Source organism: Cetorhinus maximus, chromosome 12 (assembly GCF_964194155.1).
Source record: "Cetorhinus maximus chromosome 12, sCetMax3.hap1.1, whole genome shotgun sequence".
Taxonomy (NCBI): Eukaryota; Metazoa; Chordata; class Chondrichthyes; order Lamniformes; family Cetorhinidae; genus Cetorhinus; species Cetorhinus maximus.
Window position 1 is genome coordinate 93348542 of NC_135890.1, and position 25323 is coordinate 93373864.

The window sequence follows — 25323 nt, forward strand, 5'->3', positions numbered from 1 at the left end:
GTCTCGCTTCTGAGGTGGTACTTAGATGCAGCCAAACCCACCATGGTTAAAATGGAAGAGGCTGCAATGACATCGGATTGGGTTTCACATATTTACTGATTTAACCCTCCTCCTATATTTCATAGTGGAGAGGGGCTTGCAATTACCCCTAAGCAGTGCAGAGGCGTAGAAGAAACAGGTGAATGGGGATCACAACAAAAAATTAAAGAAAAACAACAAATAAGTGGCGTGAATGCCTTTACTGAGCATTAATCTGATTTCTAAACATGGACTAATCTAACTGGCTATGTCATTAAATGATGTTATAATGTTGGTGTAAACTGTCAGCTTTGGTTCAGTGGTAGCACTTCTGTCTCTGAGTCAGATGGTTTTGGATTTAAAACCAAACAATCTAGGCTGACCCTTTGGTGCAGTACTGAGGAAGTGCTGTACTGTGGAGGTGTCGTCTTTTGAATGAGAGTTTTATTCAAGGCCCCATCTGCCCTCTCCTTTGGATGTAAAAAATCCCATTGAAGGAGAGCAGTGGAGTTCTCCTAGTGTGCTGGCCAATATTTATCCCACAACCAGCATTGCTGAAGCCAATTAATTGGTAATTTACCTCAGTTTTGTTTATGGGATCCTGCTATGCTTAGATTAGCTTCTGCATTTCCTTGTATTAGGCAATACTTCAAGGACACTTTATTGGCTTTGTTATGTCCTGACATCGTGAAAGGCACAATTCCAATGCAAGTTCTTTCTTTTAGTGTAATTATAGTAATTGATTGGTTAAAACATCAATAACCTGAATGGATTTATTCAGTGATCCAATGTATTGTTAGACAGGGGTTCAAGTCAAACATGTTGCTAGAACACTGTAACCCTGATGATGCAATGTGTATTTCCATCCAGGGTGTGTCAGTTTTGGAAACACTGCTCTTACCCTTACAAGGCTTGGGGTGCTTTTTTGCATTAATGTCATTGATTACACTTGCCTTCATGTTCACTTTTAATTTGATTGTATTTCTAGCAACAATATTGTTGTTGACTCTCTAGGGTGAAGTGCTGGAGCTGTTAATGAGCTTCCAAATAAAACAAATTACTGAGCAAATGAAAGAATCTGTTTTTTTTCCCCTTCATTAGTGAGATGTAGTTACAATATCAGGGGCTCCAGCTGAGCAAATGAGTCCTTAAAGGTCAAAGCATAAGGCTACAATTTAGTATAATGTTGAATAAGAAAATGATTAGTATGTGCCCTAACTTTCTCATGCACTTGCATACAACATAAAAACACTTAGTGGGACTTCCCTTGGTGGTTCATATTGAAAATCAACAAGAGCAGTATTACTGCACAATATAATGTTTTAATGATTCTCGGAGGCACTTCAATGTGGATTGAAGTGACCTAGAGATTTGCTCCCGCATTCCATAGCAGGGAGGATAGCACAAGAAGATACTTCTTATACTTATTGTATAAATACACAGCAGTTTAATTTATTGATTTTAAATTGATTTTAAATAGTTTTAACATACACTGTGCAAGTTGAGGAAGTTTGTGTTTTAGCAGTGCTGGTTAACAATGCCCAGGGCAGAGGTGGGAGTACCACCGTTGTCCTTGGCATACTTAGGAAAGAGAGGGTTTCCACTCCTAATGACTATCCGTGACTCCTGCTGTAAGTTGACATGTGTGGCTGTCAGGATGAGAATAGGACCGGCTGACCTGTGTTTGAATAGTCTGTTAACACTCACAGTCCAAGGTCACAGAAGAACAGTTAATAGGATAAGGTGGTCAGAGGGTTGCTGGAACTAATGGAAGTGGATCCCAACATGTGTCTCAATCAAGCTTCCAAGAGAGAAAGGGGTAAGGCAGGGGCCGGGGGGAACAAGGCATAAAATAGTTTAATAAGGATAATTACCAGTACGCAACCTTAAACTGAGCCATCTGCTACTTTACTGGCATGCAACTCCGAATTACCATGGAAACATGATGCCTTCTACATGAGTCAATTTTCAGTTCATTTAAAGTAAATTTTGATACACAAGAATTCCATCATGACTCTTAAGCGATCTATAATAGAATTGCTATAGCACTGCTGCACTTCAGATGCTGCCTCGTCATGGAAGCCTGTGGCCACAGTAGCCAACCATATGATCAACAGGTACCCATGGCACTGGGGGAGGCTTCACACCGGTTGTACATGAGGCTCATTAAAGGCCTGAAAATAATTTAAATATGGCAAGGACCCATACTGCAGCTGCAGCATGTGAACAGCATTCCAGTTGTTCAATGCATGTGCTCAGGCGAATAGCCACTTTTTTATAAGTGTAGTCTTGCAGCATGCAGGTAGCTTACGTGTGCATTGTGTAACTGCGTGGCACATATTGTGCTGTGCAAGCCATTGTGATAACAGCAACAGGGAGTGTGCTGTTAGCATTTCCCTTTGTGTTGAGTGTAGAAAAGGGTCCTCCGAACACACATTAATGCTGCCTAACAAGTCAATATTTGACTATTCAGTTCAGTAGATCAACTGATGTTATTGAAATAATACTTTCAACATTACGTTTCCCTAATGGTATTAACTCTTTTATTTGCAGAACACTGAAATCCTCAATACTGCAATTCTAACTGGCAAAACGGTAGCAGTTCCTGTGAAAGTCATTGTGGTGGAAGACGACAGCACTGTGACGGATGTGTCTGAGTTTGTGGCATGTAAATCATCAGATCAAAATGTGTTGAAGGTATGGTGAAGGAGCTCCCATGATTCTCCTGTTCAGTTCTGATAATATAACAGTGCAGAATGCAGTCTACACCTTTGTCCCCTTTTGTGCGATCTTGATGTAAATACAATTAATCACTGGGTTGGGGAAGAATCAGAATGAGATGTCTCTCCTTGTGTCCTAATTTCAAGTGACAGGAAATCTTTGGTGTGTATTTCAGCAGTCAGGTTTGCATAGCATAGCTTTGAAGGCATTTTTAGTCATATTATTTTGAATATTGCAAATCATTTTGACATGTTTTAAAGTCAACACCAGTGCTTGCAATGCTGTTTGAGGTTTTCTGTTCAGCGTGTTATGTAGCCTGTAGCTATTTAAAAATTATCTAGAAATTTACTGGTTTGATTTGGCCAAGTGGTGCAGGACATTAGAACACCAGCAATTTGGAGATCACAGACTTGGGAAAGAGTCCTTGTGCATTAAGCTCCCGTGGCACATATGGCAGCACTGTGTAAAGACGGCACTACCCTGATAGGGAGTGAAACATCCATGAAACCACTCTCCTGCATCTCTGACAGCTGGAGCAGTGGAGGAAGCTTGGAAGCTGGCCACTCACCTGTAACTCCAGCTGTGGACTGTACCTGGCACCGAAGCGCTTGGAAAGGGAAAGGTTGAAAGCACAACTTTTAAAAAAAAATCTGCAGAAGGAGTGTCACTGTTTTGGTTCATTGAGTGATGGCTCAGTTAAACTCAGCATTAAACTCATATTTATTATCCCACTTCAGAATTTAGAAAAAAATTAAGGGCTGAAATTTCACAGGTTTTCCATAGGTCTTCCACTGAGAGCAGGAGAGTCCCATGGAATTTCACCCTCAATAGTTAAGTGTTTTTGTCAATTTATGGGGACTTCAACAAATGAGCTGACTTAAGGCAATGACAGTTTGTATCTCAAAGCAAACTTTTGCAGATGATAGTTAATCACTGAGCCCTCCCCCTTCCTCCCACCACACCACCAAATTATAAATAGTTGGACCACATAAGAAGCCCTTTAGCATCCAGCTTAACTGCTTATCCACAATGAGGAATGATTTACGAACGTGCACTTTGTGCTCCTGGCTGAAAAGGGTTTTCTGGAAGATTAATAATGTAAGACACACTTAACCCCCCAAAACACTTATGCTTAATACACACAATGACTGCCCAAACTCTAGTTCCAAACACCAAGGACTGGATTTTGGTTACCCAGACGGGTAACTTGAGTTGGAAAATTTCCCGACTCACCAGACCTGCCTCCATGAAAAGTATACCAAAACTTGCGACTTCCACTCCAGGGTTTGTTGCGGGATGAATTTGGGTCCACCAATCCCAGAAGCAAATAGTAGGAGGACATGGGGGTGGGCAAATACCAAGGAGAGGCTGGCTGGATGGTCCACCTTGGTTCTCTAGGATTTGGCCCCAGTTGTTTTAGACAATTTTAGGCCCTCTAGCTCACACCCCTCACCCACCTACCCCTCATGGACTCTCATACTCCCCCATGCCAACTCAATGCCAACTCACCCAGCATCCACCATGGGCAGATCTTAGGAACTATGTGGAGATGAAAAAAAGTTCTAAAAATCTAGAACAGCTCTCACTATACAAACTTGCTAGTGAGAAAACTCCCATTGATGAAAGAATTAAAACTTTTAAATCTCCTCAAGTGGTTAATCTCTTATAAACACAAACCTTTATACATACTCCTAATCTTTTAATAGCCCCTTTAAGCTGTCAATCAAACTGTGAACTCAGAGCCCACTTGTTGAGATAATGTAGCTTTTGAAACTTATCCAAGCATTCATAATGAATAGACCCTAGGGAAATGTCAACAAATCACCCTACTGAAACTGCTTAAACAGATGCTATGCCAGCTGGCTTGTTAATCAAAGCGGTTCAGGAGAAGCTTTTTTTTTAACAGCCATTGACAGCTGCAGCAAGTTTTTATCACAGTTTAAAGAGTGGGGACTTTTAAAAATCTTCAAATAATGGCAGTTAAACAGACCTTATCTGCCCTTCAAGAGCATATACTTCTACTCTGTAAATTTGTGACTCCCAAACTAAGAGTTAAGGACCATGCAACAGCCCAATTGGGTCTGTTTGAACTCAAACACTGAGTTCAAAGTACCCATGCTTAGTTTGGGCATCCCTCCTGTGTGAGTCATGTCCTGTTCCTTTCCCTCTACCAGCAACAATTTGATTTATTGGAAATGGAGGCGGGAGTACTGCATCTGGCTCTTGCCTACTGTTTCGAAAGGTCTGCGGAGTCTTCTTGACTATGCAAAAAACCATTCCCAATTACTTTTGAGCAGTTTGGGAGTTGAGGAAACAAATAGGTTGGAATTTTTCTGAGGCAGAGGCCCTGCCTTGAGGGCCGAAAGCAGGAGGTGACAGCTGCTGAACTGCCATCCCTATTAAGGAGGACCAAGTGCTGTCAGCCGAATCACAACGTTGGCAGCTCAGTGGCGCCATGATTAGCAGTGGTCACTGCTGAAGCTGCAGCTGCAGCTGCAGGGCGAGGGTGCATCAATGGCGGAGACATCCTTGGAGACTGGTAACTGGGCTTGGGGGCAGCTGGGGCTTGGCAGGCGCTGGTGATTGGGGACGGGGGAGGTCACTGAGTGCAGGCAGCACCGTGGTTGTGGGGGCAGCCATTGCTGTGGGGTCCGCTCTCTGTAGATCATGGAATGCCTCTAAAGATTGGTTACCTTCCACCCGGTAGAGTCCGCTGGGAGGCAGACAGATTTCACTGGATGGCTCCCAACTCAGCAGCTGGCTCTCCCAAAGTGGGCGAAATGCCCATGGAAGTGGGAGTGGCTATTCATTGGCCATTTACGTGGTTTAATCAGCCACTCAGTGGGTGATGACTGATCTGCCAACTTTCCTGCCCCTGACAAATTTGCATGGCGGCGGGAAGACTTGAGGCACTCCCTACCCCGGTGCCTTACTGCACTATTTTGGAAGCCTTCCCATCTCCCAACAAATTACCAAAGGGCTGGTAAAATTCAGCTCATAGTGAATGATTTGCTTTGGGGGAAATTTGTTTTTAACCCTTCATCGTTATGTAGTAGTATTTACTTAAATGCATTGAGGAACAAGAAAATTAATATCAACTTCTTTTGGTTAGGAAATTTCAGAAAACAAGCTTTTGCCAGTGATTTAACAGAAACAGAAGTATGTGTGTTAATGATTATTGTTCCCTCTGTTGAAAAAGAAAGACTTGAAACACATAGAAATAGATTTTCCTGTAATATCAGGCAGTAGTAAGTAGTGCTACATTGTGATCTGGTGACTAAAAGCCTACTAATGATCTCAGTGTTCAATAGCTGCTCTTAATTAGAAAAACATTCACTTTGAAACTCAGTTTTACACTCCACATGAATCAAATTTTGTTTTGCAGCTGGTTGCGAAGCGATTGTTCTCTTTATTAAAGGGAAGTAGTTTATTCTAGAGCTCCTCTTTAAAATAAAACCCAGCCTAAATTTCTATGCCAGGAGACCAGACGTTAGCCTTTTTTTCTAGAGGATTTGGGCTTGAACCTGATGCAGATTGACAGGATGAAACTCCCTTCTCTCCACTGGATGTGAGGTTCAAGTGTGAAATGAGCTTGGATAGTATCAGAAGTACCTGCCATTTGGCAGTCTCACTCAAATGCAATGCAGACTGATGGTCTGGGGAGTAGCAAGATGATGCATGCTCAGGCGTGGTTGTTTTGTGTGTGGCTGGGATTATTGTACGCTCTTGGGATTTGGGAGTACTGGTGCTGGCACTGGAAGTGAAACTGGACAGTCTTCTATTTCCGAATGCTAATCCTCAAACAGGCTGCACTCACCATTATTCGCCCCCCCCCCACCCCCACGCACCCCCCTCCCCCACCCCCCACCACCCCCCCCCCCCCCATCCACAACCCCCATAACCAACCACCAATAAAATGAATTATGTTTCCCACCCTGAAACCAAAAGAAGTAGTTAGGTTAGAAGGTTACTTTGAAAACATGCACAGATTGATTTTCTGATGGTTTGGAAAGGTGGAGTTGGTACGAATTTGGTGGGTAATAACAGGCCTGAAATCTCGGCAGAGCCTGTACTTGGCAAATATGGCTCAGAATGTGAACATAAATGTTACTCTTCAGCAGGCAAAAAGAGGTGGTAACAGTATAATAGAATTTAAATGTATCAGAAATTAACATGCACACAGTTATGCCTAGAATCTGTGAATGTGATGTGTGTTCAGGCAGCCTAAAGTGGCTATTTCACAGTTCAGCTTATGTGCTGACAGAAAGTCAACATTTAAAATGGAAACTGAGTTTCTTTTCTGTTCAATTTTTGGATGTCAAGAGAAGATTAGTGCAGTTTTTAGTTTAGGGAAGAGAGTAGAGTAATAGCCAGAATTTGCACTTTAGGCACTGGGAGGTTAAAATGTTTAAAATAATTAAACCAAGCAAGAGAAATAGAAAACATGAGTAAAATATTCAAGCAGATGAACAGGTTAAGGTCTGTGGTCCAAATAAGTATTCTTTATACAAGTGCAATGAATAAAAGGAACAAATTAATTGCATTTCAGGCACATATTAATCTTAGAGGATATGACATGGTAGTCATTGCATCTGCATGATTGCACGACAAGACTGGAAATTAAATATTCCAGGTTATAAAGTCTGAGGAAAATTAATTGGACTAAAAGCTGCCAAGTCTCCTGGACCTGATGGCCTGCATTCTAGGGTCTTAAAAGAAGTGGCTGCAGAAATAGTGGATACATTGTTCCAAAATTCCCTTGATTATGGAAAAATCCCAGCAATTTGGAAAACTGTAAATGTAACAGCTCCATTCAATAAAGGAGAGAGACAGTAGAAAACCATCGGCCAGTTAGCCTAACATCTGTCATTAGAAAATGCTAGAATCCATTATTAAGGAGGTAGTAGCAGGACATTTAGAAAATCATAATGTAATTGGGCAGAGAACATGGTTTTGTGAAAGGGAAATTGGGTTTGGAAAATTTATTACAGTTCTTTGAAGATGTAACAAGGAGGGTGGATAAACAGGCACCAGTAGATGTAGTACATTTGGATTTCCAAAAGACATTCGATAAGGTGTCACATAAAAGGTTACTGTGCAAGATAAGAGCGCCTGGTGTTGGGGTGATATATTAGCATGGATAGAGGATTTGTTAACTGACAAGAAACAGAGAGTAGGGATTAATGGGTGATTTTCAGGTTGGCAAACTGTAACAAGTGGAGTGCGACAGGATCAATGCTCAGACCTCAACTGGTTACGAACTATATTATGACTTGGATGAAGGGATAGAGTGTATTGTAACAAAATTTGCTGATGAAACAAAGATAGTTAGGAAAGCAAGTTGTGCAGAGGATACAAAGACTCTGCAAAGGGTTTTAAATAGGTTAAATGAGGGTAAACATTTGGCATATGGAGTATAATGTGGGGCAAATGTGAGATTTTCCACTTTGGCAAGAATAATAGAAAAACAGCATATTATTTAAATGGAGAGAGACTGCAGAAGGCTGTGATACAGAGGGTTCTAGGTGTCCTTGCACATGAATCACAAGAAGTTAGCATGCAGGTACAACAAGTAATTATGAAGGCAAATGGAATGTTTGCCTTTATTGCAAGGGGGATGGAGTATAAAAGTAGGGAAGTCTTGTTGCAATTCTACGGGACATTGGTGAGACCTCACCTGGAGTATTATGAATAGTTTTGGTCTCCTTTCTTAAGGAGGGATATACTTGTCTTGGAAGAAGTTCAGAGAACATTCACTAGGCTGATTCCTGGGATGGAGGGTTTGTCTTATGAGGCAAGGTTGGGCAGATTTGGCCTATACTCATTGGAGTTTAGAAGAATGAGAGGTGATCTTATTGAAACATACAAAATTCTAAGGGGGTTTGACACGGTAGATGCTGAGAAGATGTTCCCCCTCGTCGGGGAATCTAGAACTAGGGGGCACAGTTTAAAATTAAAGGGTCTCCCATTTAAGATGGAGATGAGGAGGAATCGCTTCTCTCAGAGGATTGTTGGCTTTTGGAACTCTCTACCCCAGAGAGCATTGGGCGCTGGGTCATTAGATATATTCAAGCCGAATTAGTCAGATTTTTGATCTACAAGGGAATCCTTAAGGGGACCAGGCAAGAAAATAATGTTAGGCCACAATGACATTAACCATGATCTTAGTGAATGGTGGAGCAGGCTTAATAGAATGAATGACCTGGTGCTGCTCCTATTTCTTATGTTCTTATGTTCAACAGGAAAGATGGGGAAGTAGCCTTAATGATTAAGGGTGACATCACTTAATGATGACATGATATAATGAGCGATATGCAAGCAGTGTAGACTTTATGGGTAATTAAGAAATAGAAAAGGATTTAAGAATGTAACGGGAGTTATGGAGACATCCTGGTGGTAGCTGTGATGTGGTAGCTTATATAAATGCTGAGATTAGATATGCATGCAGTGAACACAGAGTGGTTTAAATAGGGGATTCTAATTTTCATATAAATTGGATAAATAGAACATGTCAGAAATGTAGTGAATTTCTTGAGTGTGTCTGGAATAATTTTCTGCAGCAATTTTGGCCTAGAATCAACAAGGGGATGGGTCATGTTAGATTTAGCAATGAATGAGCTAGATTCAGTTAACAGCTTGATGGTGCGTGAGCATTTATCTACTGGTGATTATAATATGATCAAATTCAATCTAGTGTTTGAAAGGGGGAAATGTGAAATAGCCACTAGATTTAGGTAAGGCTGACTTCAATGGGATGAGATAGAGACTGTCCAAAGTAAACTGGGCAAATTTGTTAATGGGTAAAATGACAGAAGATAGGTAGGAGATTTTCAAAAGAGAATTTAAAGCGATAGGGAACCAATTTATACCCCTAAAGGGCAAGCTTGCTAAAAAAAGACTGCCATGGAAAACTAGAGAGGTAAGAGACAACATAAAACTAAAAGAGAAAGCTTACAAAAATGCAAAAAACAAAAGCACAGACCCTGGCGACTGGGAAAGAGACAAAGAGCAGCAGAGAGTGAAAAAGCAAATAGTAAGAACTGCAAAAGGAACATATGAATAGAAACGTGCAAGGAATATCAAAATCACCACAAAAAACTCTTACAATTCCATTAGGAAAAAGAGGGTGGTCAGAAAGGACCCCTAGTAATCTGATACTGTGATGATGTTGATGAAAATAAGGAAATAGCGGACTTGTTAAATAATTACTATGCACCAGTTTTTACAGTAGAGGAAGAAGTCAGCATGCCAGGAGTCCCAAGAAAACTATCACTGAAACAGAGACAAAGAACTCAGCAAAATTACTATAGTAAACAAGTTAACAGTAATGGAGAAATTAATGGCACTTTTGAGCAGCAATTCCCCAAGATCAGATGGTTTCCATCCCATGGTTTTAAAGGAAATAGGTGAGAACATTGTAGATGCCTTAACTATAATCTTCCAAAGTTCTCTCAGTCCACAAACTCTTCCTTTAGATTGGAAAATTGCGCTTGTCACTCTGCTTTTTAAGAATGGTGAGAGAGGAAAACCAAGGAATTACAGCCCTGTTAACCTAATATCTGTTGTCAGGAAATTGCTAGAGTCCATAATTAATGATAAGATGATTAAACACTTTGAATTTTTTCAGTATTCAGAGACAACCAGCATAGATTTGTAAAGGGTAGGACATAATTGAGTTTTTTGAAAAGGTGAATGTTATTTATGTAGACTTCCAGAAGACATGTGCTAAAGTCCCTCATAAGAGACTGTTAGCTAAAGTTGAAGCTGATGGAATTGGAGACAAGTTACTGACATGGTTAGAAAATTGGTTGAATGGAAGGAGGCAGCAAGTAAGGATAATGGGCAGGTACATTAATTGCAAGGATGTGAATTCTGGTGTCCTGCAAGGATCTACATTGGGACGTCAACTATTCATTGTATTCATTAATGACTTAGATGGTGGGATAGAAAGCTATATATCCAAATTTTCCAATAACACAAAGATGGGTATTATTGTAAGCAGTGAAGATGAGGTATAAAGTTACAACGAGATATTGATAGATTAAGTAAATAAGCAAAACTGCGGCAAATGGATTTTGATGTAGGTAAATGTGATGACATCCACTTTGAACCTAAAAAGGTTAGAACAGGGTCCTTTCTAAATGGTGAAAAGCTCAAAATAGCAGACATCCAAAGAGACTTGGCGGTCCAGGTACGTAGATCAATAAATGCCATGAACAGGTACAGAAAGTACCTGCATCAAAGGTATCAAAAAGACTAATGGAATGCTGACCATTATGTCTGTAGGTTTATACCTTGAAGGTTTTTCATTCAAAGCAGAAATGCTGTCTTTGTATCAGCACCAGACATACTACATACGCAGATAAAAAACAACTGTTCCTCGAGGGACTGAAACCACATTTCAGTGACTTGAAACAGCAGTTTCAAGATGGCTGAACATTTGCCTCACTATACCTTCAAATTCATTAAAATTGAGTAAACCTGCCTGCAGGAACCCATAAAAGATATTCACCTGGGAGGCATATGAATGAGCCAGATCTCCTGAGCCCTTTGCAGGACATCCAAACTCAACTGGGTGGGGAACTTGCATTTAGACAAAGGACTCTGGCTGAGAAAGGAAATCACTGAGCCATAATCTAATCCAGTTGAAACCATGCACCTGGAATCCACTAGCCATGACCATATTTGGGCCACTGGTCAGTTGGAGAGAAAGGATGATGTGACAAGACAGCTAACCCTCTTTTGTATTTAAGAAACTGTTTTCCTCCAGGCTACAAGACAGAAGCAGAAAAGATGGCAAAGTGGCAAGACCCATGTGTGGAACCCATGTCTTTCTCTCTCTCTCTCTTTCCCCACATCCATGTTGCAAGTTTGAGTCCTGTCTGCTGTCCAACCATTCACCTACCGCAGACAGTGTTTTAAAAGTCAACCCAGCAGCTACTGACTCCATTTAGAACAGAGGTAAATCGTCCATCAATATATTTAAATCAACTCGATGCCAAATCCAGAGAGACCCTTGAGCTCAGCCTGAAGACAACCAAGTCATCAATCTACCAGACCCTTATACCTTTAACTTTTATCAGACACTAAAAAGTCTGATTTATCTAACCTCCCACTCTGTCTGTTACCTGTGTGTGAACTTCAAGTGCAGGTGTTTGTGAAAGTTGGAGTGTTTTTATTATCGTTACCTGGATCAGATTAAGTACAATAAATACTATCTCTTTTCTTTTAAACTTACAAGGAACACTTTGTGTGTATCTTTTACAGTCACAGCACAAAAACAGTTTAACACTCAATAAATTGGCAAGAACATTCTTTTAAATAAAACCCTGTTGCAGTCAAACAAGAGTGGGAAAAGAGGGGAGCCATTCTACACCTCCTCACCTGACCGTAACAATAACCTCACATATCTAAGCTCTACAATCACCAGCAATCTGTCACTTGATGCTGAAATCAACACACATATTGCAAAAGCTGCAGCTGTTATTTTAAGCTGAGTATGAGAGTGTGGAACAGCAGCAACCTGACTGAGAACACAAAACTGAGAGTCTAGCAAGCCTGCATCCTCAGTGTGACCTGGACAACACATGCGAGGCAGAAGAAAAGGCTGAACCATTTCCACTTTCACTGTCTCAAACGTATCCTCGGCATCTCTTGGCAGGACAAGGCCACAAACTCAGAGGTACAGGAGTGTGCTAATTCCATCAGCATTCAAGCATTGCTAAGCCAATGATGTCTGTGCTGGCTCAGCCACATTCATCAGATGATGACAGCCAAATACCCAAAGATTATCTGCACGGTGAGCTGGTTACTGGCTCACAACCTCCTGGGCGTCCATACTTCTGCGACAAGGAAACCTTTAAGTGAGATATGAAGATGGTGGACATTGATACTGACACCTGGGAGACAGTTGCTGACAGCCATGATCTCTGGAGGCTGACTCTTTTGAAGGGCACTGCAAGAGGCAAGTAGAAACGAAAAGCTCAGCTGGTCAAGAAGAGGGCCCAGAAAAAACAGAGGCCAGCTAATTGTGCACCTTCTCAGCTCACTATCCTCCTCTGCAACAAATGTGTCAGAGGCTGCCATGCCAGAGTGGGGCTCCTCAGCCACACCAGGCGATGCTTAACATAGAGTTGACCACCACGGCACAAATCATCATCTTATTAGATGGAAGGCTACCATATCTAGAGGAATATAATACAAGGGGGAACAAATCATGCATCAGCTATTCAAAGCCCTGGTTAGACCACACCTGTAATACTGTAAGCAGTCTGGGCACCAATCCTTAGGAAGGATATAATGGCCTTATAGGGAGTGCGGTGTGGATTTACTAAAATTATAACTGGGGCCAGATTTTCATCATGGTGACGGGATTTGGAAATTTCCCTAACCTTAAGATCCCACCTCCATCCTGGCAGTGCTAGCAGCTGGGATTTTTATCTTATGGAGGGCAGGATGGCCTGGAGTTGGGCCTGCCATGAGGTGGAGATGGACACCAGCCAATACCAAGCCGGCCAGGTTAAAATGCCTGCCATCATTCCCAGAGACATTTAAAGCTCCCCTTCACCTTCAACTCTTTCACCCTCTTCACCACTCCATCACCCTATACACCCATCACTCCCTTCACCCCCTCACTCTCTTACCCCTTCTCCCCCTCACCCTCCTCACCACCTTACCTGCATAGCCCACTCACCCAGTATTCACTTTATAAACAAAACTCACAAGCCCTTGAATAATATTTGGAAGTCACTGAAAATCTCTTTAATCTGTCAAAATAAACAAACTTCACCTGAATGGGCAATTGATAAATAATTATCATCTTCAGAAGCTCATAAGTCTGTCAAAATAAACAAACATCACTTGAATAGGCTTTAAAATCCTCTTCAGAAATTCGTAAATCTGTCATATTAAACAAACCACATTCCATGGGACAGCTGTGTAAACAAACGCTGCAGTCTAGAATCCATTAGTGCTTTAGAAGATAGTCAAAAACTCATTCATCTTTCAGAGTTTTCAAACAGCCAAACAGATGGCTGAACTGTTCTGCAAATAATTAATGAAAGCTCCTACATCTGTAAAAGCTTTCAAGCAGGCAAACAGATGGCTATTCTCTTCTGCAAAGAATGAATGACAGCAATGGGGAGAGTTTAAACATTTAATCCTGGATTTCATGCTGGACTGGCCCTTCAATATTGTCCAGTGCAGAATAGCACTCTATCAATAGATAATCTATTCTAATGCATCTGATTTTTTTCTACTTTTACAATGCTGTTATTTCACTTAACAACTTACCAGTTGTCAGAAGTAACAACCTGGCAATCACATTATGTAATGGTCACTTACTTTTTCCAATTTCAAAACGTCACCACTCACTTTAGTAGATACTGATATAACTTAGGCTTCAACATTTTACAATGAACTGTAAAGGAAGCAACATCATTTTTACTCACCTTTTATGCTCTTCCACCTCCAATCCATGGTTCATGCCTCCACTCTACAGGTGTGATTTAGGAAGGCTCCCAAAAGGTGGCCGCCCTGTGAACATTTCAGAAGTTCTGAAATTCCCACTTCCAGAATAGTGCTGGCAGCTTTTAAATAGCAGTGTGTGGGAATCCCGAACTGCCCCCTTTCCCACTCTGCTGACAATAGCCAAAGACAGAAACGGAGACAGGACTTCCAGCCTTGCCACTCAGTAGCGATTTGTTTTTAATTCCTGACTCATTTTGGGACTTTGATGTCCAGCCCCTGGACTCCAAGGGTTAAAAGCCATTAGGAGAGATGAAACAAACAAGGGTTGTATTCCCTGGAATTTAGAAGGTTGAGGGGGTGATTTGATCAAATTTTTCACGATATTAAAGGGAACAGATTGGGTAGCTTGGGAGAAACTCTTTCCATTTTTTGGTGAGTCCTGGGCTAGGAGGCATAGTGTAAAAATTAGAGCCAGACCTTTAATGAGTGAAATTATGAAACAGTTCTACACACAAATGGTGGTAGAAGTTTGGAACTCTCTTCTGCAAACAGCAGTTGGTACCAGATTGAATGTTAATTTTAAAACTGAGATTGAGAGATTTTTGTTAGCCAAAAGGAAGGAATAGGAAGTTAGACCGCATATCAGCAATGTTCTCATTGTGTGGTGAAACATGCTCGGGGGGTGCTAAATGAGCTCCTCCTGTTCCTATGATCCTATGTTTCTATTGTGGTCCCACTTCATTTTCCTACTGTTTATGTCAAGAATGAGCATGAAAAGCCATGCAGATCATTTGGTGATTGCATGCATATCTCAACTCAACTATCACTCCCAGTAAGCAAAATTTTAAATGACCAGCTATATCTTATGAATGAATGTTTTTTTTTTAATTTTAGAGACATTCTTATAACTTGAATGGATCTCCCTGTGTATTGATCTCTAGCCAAACTCCAACACTGACTGCCAAGGTTACCACAATACTTAATATTTATGCTTCAGGCTCATTCCAAAGTGTCACAGGGACATCAGTCAATCAGCCAGATACAGATGTAATGAGGTGACTGATGCCTTGTTTGCTAGAAAAAGCAATTACATCACTTTCCCTTTGGACAACAGACAATAGCATGATAGATTAGACTTCAGCTTTTCCAAATAAAAAGATTCCACAAGTGCAAAGCACCACTGAAAACACATGTGGTCCTATTGGATCGTGCATACAATGCAGTCAGGAAACACAGAGCTATTGCTCCATCAATATTCAATTCATCTGTGACAACTGACTCAGGTTCATACAATGGTCACCCCCCAAGTCACCAGTCATGGCAAATCTATTTAAAAGCATTCCATTGTGACCCCATTATTTGACCCATGAAGAAAAGTACAGTCTTGGCTCCTACAAGACCTGTTATGCCCTAATTCTGGAAAGCCACAGGCACCTGTCAACTACTGGTACAGTAAGATGTATGAAGCTTTCAGGATCATTAATGAACAGAACAGAGGCTATCCATGACTCCAGGATGAATGTGGTTTCATGCACAGCTTTGTGAACCAATAGGCATGTACAACTCCTGGAGAAGGACAACCAATCACAGCGGGGAGATAACGAGAGTGTCATAGGAGGCAGAAAATCCTGCTGCAGTCCCTGTTCAGGTAGATAGAACCGTATACCAGGCTCTTAACTGCATGACTTTCTTCTCAGCCCTCCATGCATCCAAATGTCTTAGAAGACCTGTGCCCACCTTCACCATTCTATCATCAAAGACACTATCACCTGCGCTGCCTGTAAATAAACTACCAAGAGTCCCATTGCAGCACTGATAATTGTCTTGAAAATATAATAATTTTCAGAATATTCTTCTGTTTATTGTGAAGTAGGTTTATGGGGCTAGGTAGTTGGGTCTGTCTGTGATTTAATTACATTTGGAGTCAAGTAGACTGCAAGCTTTAACTCATCAAAAGAAGCTAGTTGCTGGACATGCTAATGAGTAAACATGGATGCTGGCTTAGCATACAAGGTGTGAAGGGAATTTGCATTTTTAGATGAAGAGTGATTTGGATTTCAAAGGGATTTTAGCCTGTTTAAAACTAGCCAGATAAGCAAAGCAAAGGACTATGTTTATTTTTCCCAAAGGTTACTGACAAATAATAGCAACATGAAAGTTTTTATATTGTGAGGAAGATACAGTTTCAAAGACATACGAAATAATAGAATTTACATATTAAAAAAAGAGAAACATAGATAAAGAAGAATGAGGCTATACGCCAGGAGAAGGCCCTGTGAGATCTAACAGAAGTGTGTGAAATAGCCTTAATGAAGCCTCCAGCATTTGTGTATAAGCCTGCTGTCTACCGAAACTGAAGCTGGAGAAAAACCAGTTGGAATTCCACGATCCAGGGTATTGTGTTAATTTGCTGAATCTGTTGAGAATCTAAAATCTGTCTCTGGACTGTTGCCTTAAAGTGGGGGGAGGGGGTAACTGGGAGTCAGGTTAATGGGGAATCTTAGGAATTTTATAATAGTAAGTAATTTGTAGTCTTATCTATGTGCTTGGAATCTTTTATTTTGTTAATAAATATTTTTATTTTTATTTTTTTAAATCTCCAGAAGTCTCGGTCACCTTGTTACTTCTGAATTCAGTGCACACATCTCAAAATAAATACAAATTGCAAAACCGTTGTGATCGCAGAACCAAGTTTCCCTCATAGATTTGGTCTGCCTGGCACACATCATCTGCTATGTCATAACATAATCCATTATTTACTACCATACCAGGCTCAGTCTCTGGACAAAGTTTAAATTCAGTGCGGTTTAATGTAATAACAATGATGTTTGTCCATGTGAATTAAATGGCGGAGGAAGCTCAAGGGACTGAATGGACTACTTCTGCTCCTATGTGTGTACCTAGTCCTTTGCTGCAGGCTCTAGCCCCTAACCAATGTCTTCAGTGTGCTCCCCCTCTTGGCAATTGCCAGAATGCTGTGTGTTAATGGATGCTGCTCTACTTTCTTGTTCTGGGTCATCATATGACCCAGTTACTGGTTCATCATATGACCCAGTTACTGGTTCTGCCACATCCGCAGCAGTAGGTTTTAGAACTATAAGTTACAATGTAGTCATCATGACTACCTTTGAAATGTAGGTTACATCAGAAAAAGCATATGTTATATGCTTCATTGTATGCTTTGGTGCCAATGAGTGAGTAGAATGAGAAGGAAAAGCAAGAGAAAGAAAATATTAACTCTGGCAGGAGGCTTTCAACGAAACCAGCCACTATTTCCCCCATACCTGGTTGGCCAGTGTTCTGGAGGGAGACCACCACAAAATCACTCAATGCTTTTCAAGTTCTCTGGCCCTTTTCCTACTTATAATTGGTGCTTCCTATTATTTGCGACCTTCTCCAGCAAACAAACAGAGATGAGAAGTTCAAATTGCCAGGAGGATGTACAATCATACTTAACTGTCATTGCGCAACCAGTAGCAGGTACGATTCCATGTGAATGCAGCTGTATTCAGATTCAAGGATTTGTTTTTGGATAAATTAAGTTACGGATCTGACTGAAGGAACACGGAGAAGTGTCAATTCTTTGTGCATAGTGCACCCTACTGTCTGATTACCATGCATGCTAATCCCTCAAAGCACTGTACATTAGTGTGAGGGGAAGGAAACTCATGTGCCATGCATAGTTTGAACAACTAAGTAACATATGGGGCGGGATTTTCCAGCCCCGTCATGGTGGGACCTCCATGGAAGATCCGACGGCCAAACCAAAGGTCCGTTCAATTTTGGCGGGACTAGACAATCACAGCGGTGGGCGGGGATGGAAAATCTCGCACCGTGGTAAGGATGGGTGGTCCTATTGGTGTGGTCAACAAACTTCTTGTTTACTGGTTGTCAGCTCTTCAGAGTACAAAACTGTTTATTGACATTCCTTGCAGTGAATGGCGCACTGTAGTATTAAACAGTACCACCCTCCTCTACTGCACTTGCTTCAGAAAACCTTGGAACTTTGGATGCTGCAGCACTTCTAGCTGCTATTATTCTTTGAAATGTTGCCATTAAAAACACCACTGTCCCTTATGTTGCTACTGCAGGCTTCTAAGCCCTCAGAAGCATGAAGATCTTGTCTCCCAAGCAGCTAACTCATGTTGAACAGGCATAATTCTTGTGAAGAGCTCAATTGTTACGCTGAATACAGAACTTCTGCAAGGTCAGTTCACCTGGAACTCATGCATGTGAAGCTCTGGTTGGACGTATTACTTGAGATTTCATCACATGACCTCCCGCCACCAAACCGTGCCCAGTCAGCCTTTTTCCCATTGCCCATTTTTTTGTAACTAATAAAAAGTGTTCAAAGACAATGAGAAAATTCACACAATTCTTTTGATGGGGCTATTTCTCTCATAAGCTTTTTATAGCAGTGGAAATTAATCTTTCATTGGGAGAGACTTCAGGACAATTCTGGAGGATTGGCAATGCGGGTCCTATCTCCAATCTGCCTAGTCCATGCATAAACCCAAATGTCAGCTCCACCCATGGTTGGAGAATATTCTATAAAGCTGCCGGACTGACAAAACAGCTGAAGGTCTGTCAGATTACTAAATGCAATTTTTAAAAAATTCATTCACGGGATGTGGGCTTCACTGGCGGGACCAGCATTTATTGCCCATCCCTAGTTATCCTTGAGAAGGTGGTGGTGAGCTGCCTTCTTGACTCGCTGCAGTTCATGTGGTGTAGGTACACCCACCATGCTGTTAGGAAGGGAGTTCCAAGATTTTGACCCAGCGACAGTGTGGGAACGGCGATATATTTCCAAGTCAAGATGGGAAGTGGCTTGGAGGGGGCTTCCTGGTGGTGGTGTTCCCATCTATCTGCTGACCTTGTCCTTCTAGATGGTAGTGGTCATGGATTTGGAAGGTGCTGTCAAAGAAGCCTTGGTAAATTCCTGCAGTGCATCTTGTAGATGTGCACACTGCTGCTACTGTGCATTGGTGGTGGAGGGAGTGAATGCTTGTGGATGTGGTGCCAAACAAGTGGGCTGCTTTGTCCTGGACAGTATCATGTTTCTCAACTGTTGTGGGAGCTGCACTCATCCAGGCAAGTGGGGAGTATTCCATCACACTCCTGACTTGTAAATGGTAGACAGGATTTGGGGAGTCAGGAGGTGAGTTACCTATCTGCCACTGACCTGCTCTTGTAGCCAGAGTATTTATATGGCTAGTCCAGTTCAGTTTCTAGTCAATGGTAACCCCCAGGATGATAGTGGGGGTTTCAGTGATGGTAATGCCATTGAACATCAAGGGGCGATGGTTATATTCACTCTTGCTGGAGATGGTCCTTGCCTGGCATTTGCGTGGCAGAAATGTTACTTGCCACTTGTCAGCCTCAGCCTGGATATTGTCCAGGTCTTGCTGCATTTGGATGTGGACTGCTTCAGTACCTGAGGAGTCGCGAATGGTGCTGAACATTATGCAATCATCAGCGAACATCCCCACTCTGACCTTATGATGGAAGGAAGGTCATTGATGAAGCAGCTGAAGATGGTTGGGCTGAGGACATTACCCTGAGGAACTCCTGCAGTGATGTTCTGGAGCTGAGATGACTGACCTCCAACAACCACAACCATCTTCCTTTGTGCTAGGTATGCCTCCAACCAGTGGAGAGTTTTCCCCCTGATTCCCATTGACTCCAGTTTTGCTAGGGCTCCTTGATGCCACACTTGGTCAAATGTGGCCTTGACGTCAAGGGCAGTCACTCTCGCCTTACCTCGGGAGTTCAGCTCTTTTGTCCATGATTGAACAAAGGCTGTAATGAGGTCAGAAGCTGAGTGGCTCTGGCAAAACCCAAAGTGGGCGTCAGTGAGCAGGTTATTGCTAAGCAAGTGCGGGTTGGTAGTATTGTTGATTAGCTCTTCTGATGATGGGGAGTAGACTGATGGGGTGGTAATTGGCCGGGTTGGATTTGTCCTGCTTTTTGTGTACAGGACATACCTGGACAATTTCCCACATAGCCGGGTAGATGCCAGTGTTGAAGCTGTACTGGAACAGCTTGGCAAGGGGTGCGGCAAGTTCTGGAGCACAAGTATTCAGTACTATTGCCGGAATATTGTCAGGGCCCATAGCCTTTGCAGTAACCAGTCCTTCAGCCGTTTTTGACATCACGTGGAGTGAATTGAATTAGCTGAAGACTGGCATCTGTGATGCTGGGGACCTCCGAAGGAGGCTGTGAAAGATCATCCGCTCGGCACTTCTGGCTGAAGATTGTAGCAAATGCTTCAAATTAGATGATGCAGCACAAATGTCCAGCACCCTCCTGCTGTGAGAGCGAGGATAATGATCCAAATTGCAAATGATCGTTCATTTGCTTGTTGGAAAATGAGAAATTCATTGCAGCACTGGTTCTATTACACTGGAAGGATTTGAAGTAGTGCTTCTGACAAGCTGAAAAGATTGAAGGGATTCTTAAATCTGTCAAAGGCTGTGAACACTATGGTACACTGGCCTCTTGTCGCTCGTGCACGTTCCCAGTTTAATTTGCAATGCTTTGTTACTGAAGCCCATTCATCTCCTGACTTATTAATGCTGAATCCTGTTGGTTTGAGAAGTGCCATGCTTTTCAGATGGCTTGTCACAATAAGGTGTGATTACAGATGTAATCCATTTTGTCTCACAGGTTAGGTTGGGTTTGTGTTTATACCTAAATGGCCTCTTAACATGGCCTCTAATGTGAAGACAGGTGACATGGTTCCAACATAGAATTAATAAAGCACAAGCAAATTACCTGCATTTCCTTGAGGGCGAATCCTTAATCCACAACTGCACAGACTGTGGCAAAATCAGTGTTCAAAAAAATTAATTTAATCACTCAACACTTCCACTTGTATGTATGAATAAATTAAATGGCTGCAGTTTGTAGTATCAGATGATTAATATGCTGTTCTGGTTATTGTCATGTGTTAGCACAGTTTAATTAATTAAAAATGACCCAAATTGTGCCGATGGTATTTCTAGAAAATGTAGCTGTCCCTTTGCAATTAGGGAAGGTAGCTTCTCAGCGGCTACAGCTACATGTTACAAGTGGGAATCTGCTCTGTCAGCTTCTGTCATGTGGAAAATACAGTGCTCTAACTGAGCATGAAAGGGACAGGGGGCAAAAAAAAATTTCTTGCGCATGCTTTTCTGAAGCTGGTGATGAGATTATACATGATAATTCCGTGATTCCACATTCCTCATGGAGAGCTGCACCCACAGAGAGCACAGGCCAGCCAAATTGAAGGTGTACTGTTGCAGCCTTCTGTCCAACCTGTTCTGCCTGTGAGTCCAGCTTAATCTGCTGGGCTGTATTACCCTGTAAATTGCTGTGGGTGCGTACCATTTGTTGAAAATTACCATTATGTATGAAAGCACCTGGAAACGCAGGCAGGGAATTCTTCTTATGTAACTGCATATTTGAATGGGATCACGAGTTGGATTTTGTTTTGGGAAGTTGGGGTTGCTCAGCAGCTTCGCCTGAACATTTTAAGGAGATTTGAAACTGAAACCCAGGAGAGCTACAAGGTGGATAAATGGAGTTGTGATACAGATTGGCCAAAGAATAGCAGAGCAAATTAAAAAAGACCTATTCCTGTTCCTATGTACAAACCTAAAGTTAAATCGGGAAACACTGGGAATACACAAAAGGCCGGAATGAATTCAAAGTAAGCAAAATAGGTTCATATTTCTAATGCGCCCTTTCATCAGAGGTTGAATGCCCAAACCTAAAATGCTAACCAATCTCTCAAATTCAAATGTGGACTGATCTGTGCATTTCTGGCATTTTCTGATTTTATTTTTAAAATTTCATTTTTAGGGTGAGTGTTGAATGCACCGAGCTCTGGCTGATTCCTGAAGCATACTTACCTATAGTTAAGTTCAGCTAGTTTGTAGCTTCTAATCAATATATAACAATCAGACCATGATGATCCCAGATGTGGAAAGCCATTTGGCCCATTGTAGTTCATACATACAGGAAGGCATTAAAGTGCAGGGCTACCTTTTTCATACTGTTTACTATCTTGTATACCTCCATAAGATCACATCTCAGTCACTTCCTTTCAAAGCTGTAAGGCGCAGGTTTTTGCACGTCAGATCCCTGGCACTTGGGATCAGACTCCGGGAGCTCCACACTGCACTTTCTCCAATGTCTAAATGTCCCCATATGTCTTGTTGACCAGAACTGGGCGTAGTCCTCAAGCATAGTTGCCCTGTCACTTGTTCAAAGGTTTGGAAAAAGCAGTAACAATTAAGGGAGTTAATAAAACAAAAAGCATATCTGCCTGTTTTGACAGAGGCCTCCAGCAGCTTCTTTGAGAACTGCTGTTTAGGTTGCTGCAGACCTTATACAACTGGTCATAGGTTGCACAGTGCAAACTCCAATTTTTTAAAAATTCATTTACGGGATGTGGGCACCACTGGCTACTCCAGCATTTATTGCCCATCCCTAATCGCCCTTGATAGATGGTGGTGAGCTGCCTTCTTGGACTGCTGCAATACACCCACAGTGTTGTTAGGGAGGGAGTTCCAGGATTTTGACCCAGCGACAGTGAAGGAACAGCGATGTATTTCGAAGTCAGAATGGTGAGTGGCTTGGAGGGAAACTTACATGGGAACACCACCACCTGCATATGCTGCCCTTGTTCTTCTAGATGGTAGTGGGCGTAGGTTTGGAAGGTGCTGCCTAATTAGCCTATGGGCATAGTAACCTCATTTCAATATTGAAATCAGGCCTGCTTTCATCTCAGGCAGGCTCCGGAGCTGCCTGAGAAAAAGGCCCTGGCAAATTTAGCAGTGGCTGGAATACATGTGCAAATCAGGTGTGAACCATCACTCTGCTAAATTAATCAACATTGTGCCCATTTTAAACCTCTGGAACAGCACAAGGCAACAGTCTGCACCATGTATTGTAGTAAAACCCTAAATGTGGGAACATCAGTGTAATTTTATAAATTAACTAGTACTCATCGCCACTGCAATCTCATTCCCTTTTTTATTTCTGTTACTCATTCTATTTCTAGAGTTACAGTGACAGAATTAATTTCATAAATTAATGGCTTGACAGGGTAGATGTTGAGAATCCGCATCCGCCCTCGCACCTTCTCCTCCCTCCCAGAACCATGATAGGGTCTCCCTTGTCCTCACTTATCACCCCACCAGCCTCTGCATTCAAAGGATCATCTCCCCCATTTCCGCCAACTCCAGCATGATGCCACTACCAAACACATCTTCCCTTCACCCTCCCCGGCGGCATTCCGCAGGGATCATTCCCTCCGGGACACCCTGGTCCACTCCTCCATCACCCCTCACACCTCAACCCCCTCCCACGGCACCTTCCCATGCAACAGCAGAAGGTGCAACGCCTGCCCCTTTACTTCCCCTCTCCTCACCGTCCAAGGGCCCAAACACTCCTGTCAAGTGAAGCAGTATTTCACTTGCACTTCCCTCAATTTAGTCTACTGCATTCGCTGCTCCCAATGCGGTTTCCTCTACTTTGGAAAAACGAAACGCAGACTGGGTGACCGCTTTGCAGAACACCTTCGGTCTGTCTGCAAGCGTTACCCAGACCTCCCTGTCACTTGCCATTTCAACACTCCACCCTGCTCTCATGCCCACTTGTCCGTCCTTGGCCTGCTGCATTGTTCCAGTGAAGCTCAACGCAAACTGGAGGAACAGCACCTCATCTTCTGACTAGGCACTTGACAGCCTCCTGAACTTAATATTGAGTTCAACAATTTTAGATCATGAACTCTCTCCTCCATCCCCACCCCCTTTCCGATCCCCCCCTTTTCCCAATAATTTATATAGATTTTTATTTTCCCACCTATTTCCATTATTTTTAAAATGTATTTCCATCCATTGTTTTATCTCTGCCTTTTAGCCTATTTCGATCCCTTCCCCCCCACCCCACCCCCATTAGGGCTATCTGTACCTTGCTTGTCCTGCTTTCTACCCTTAATGTCACCTATTAGCACATTCCTTAGATAACATCACCACCTTCAACACCTCTTTGTTCTTTTGTCTATGACATCTTTTGGCTATCTCCACCCATCACTGGCCCTCTATCCAGCTCTACCTGTCATACCCCCCTTAAACCAGCTTATATTTCACCTGTTTTCTATTTTTACTTTGTTCTGTTGAAGAGTCATACGGACTCGAAACGTTAACTGTTTTCCTCTCCGCAGATGCTGTCAGACCTGCTGAGTTTTTCCAGGTATTTTTATTTTTGTTTTAGATGTTGAGAAGATGTTTTCACTCTCGTGGGAATCTCGAACTAGGGGACATAGTTACAGAACATGGGGTCACTCATTTAAAACTGAGATGCGAAGGAATTTCTTCTCTGAGGGTAGTGAATGTCTGGAATTCTCTACCCCAGAGAGTTGTGAAGGCTAGATCACTGAAAGTATTTAAAGAGGAGATAGGTAGATTTTTGAAATATTGGGGAGTTGAGGGCCACGAGGAGCAGACACAAAAGAGGAGTTGAGGCCTGGGGCAGATCAGCCATGATCTTATTAAATGGCGGGGCAGGCTTGAGGGGACGAATGGCCTACTCCTGCTCCTATTTCTTATGTTCTTATAAAATAAAACTTCATATAAGACAACAGTTGATCATTTGATCCAAGCAATCTGATTGATAATGAGAAGTTCCAGTGGCAGTGAAGAAAGCTAGGGGTATATTTTCTTCCTAGAGTCTCTTAAATGAGCAAACGTTCTAGTCCAGGCCTGGGATTTCTTGTGACATGTTGAAAATTTGGCTCATGATTGAAATGTCAGCTTAAAATGTTGATGATTGCCATGTGGGTATTTCTGTACCGGTTAAATTGAGGCTTTATCCCATCCTCCAAAACATTTTCCCTCCTGCACCAACACCCTTATAGAGAAGCAGCATTCAACAATATAAAGAAATAGAATAGTTAGCTTCAAATGGGATCTGAACCAGGCTTGTCCTGGGGCCCAAGCAGCCATGGAAGACAGGGAAACCCATTGGCTGCTTCCTGATAACTCTTAAATGGGGAGAAGAGCAGGCGAATTTCAGATCTTAGTCTCTGCTCCAACATTGCTTTCTTAGCATCCTAATGTCAATATA

General features: G+C 42.2%; 1 protein-coding gene across 2 annotated transcripts in view; it reads left to right on the top strand.

Annotated features, from left to right (window-relative positions):
• Positions 1 to 25323, top strand: part of LOC144687692 (transmembrane protein 132C-like) — a 1088236-nt gene that overhangs the window by 878383 nt on the left and 184530 nt on the right. For both annotated transcript variants that reach the window (XM_078554107.1, XM_078554108.1), the window contains one exon: positions 2572 to 2715. In XM_078554107.1, the coding sequence (XP_078410233.1) occupies positions 2572 to 2715 (144 nt within the window). The remainder of the gene's footprint in view (positions 1 to 2571; positions 2716 to 25323) is intronic.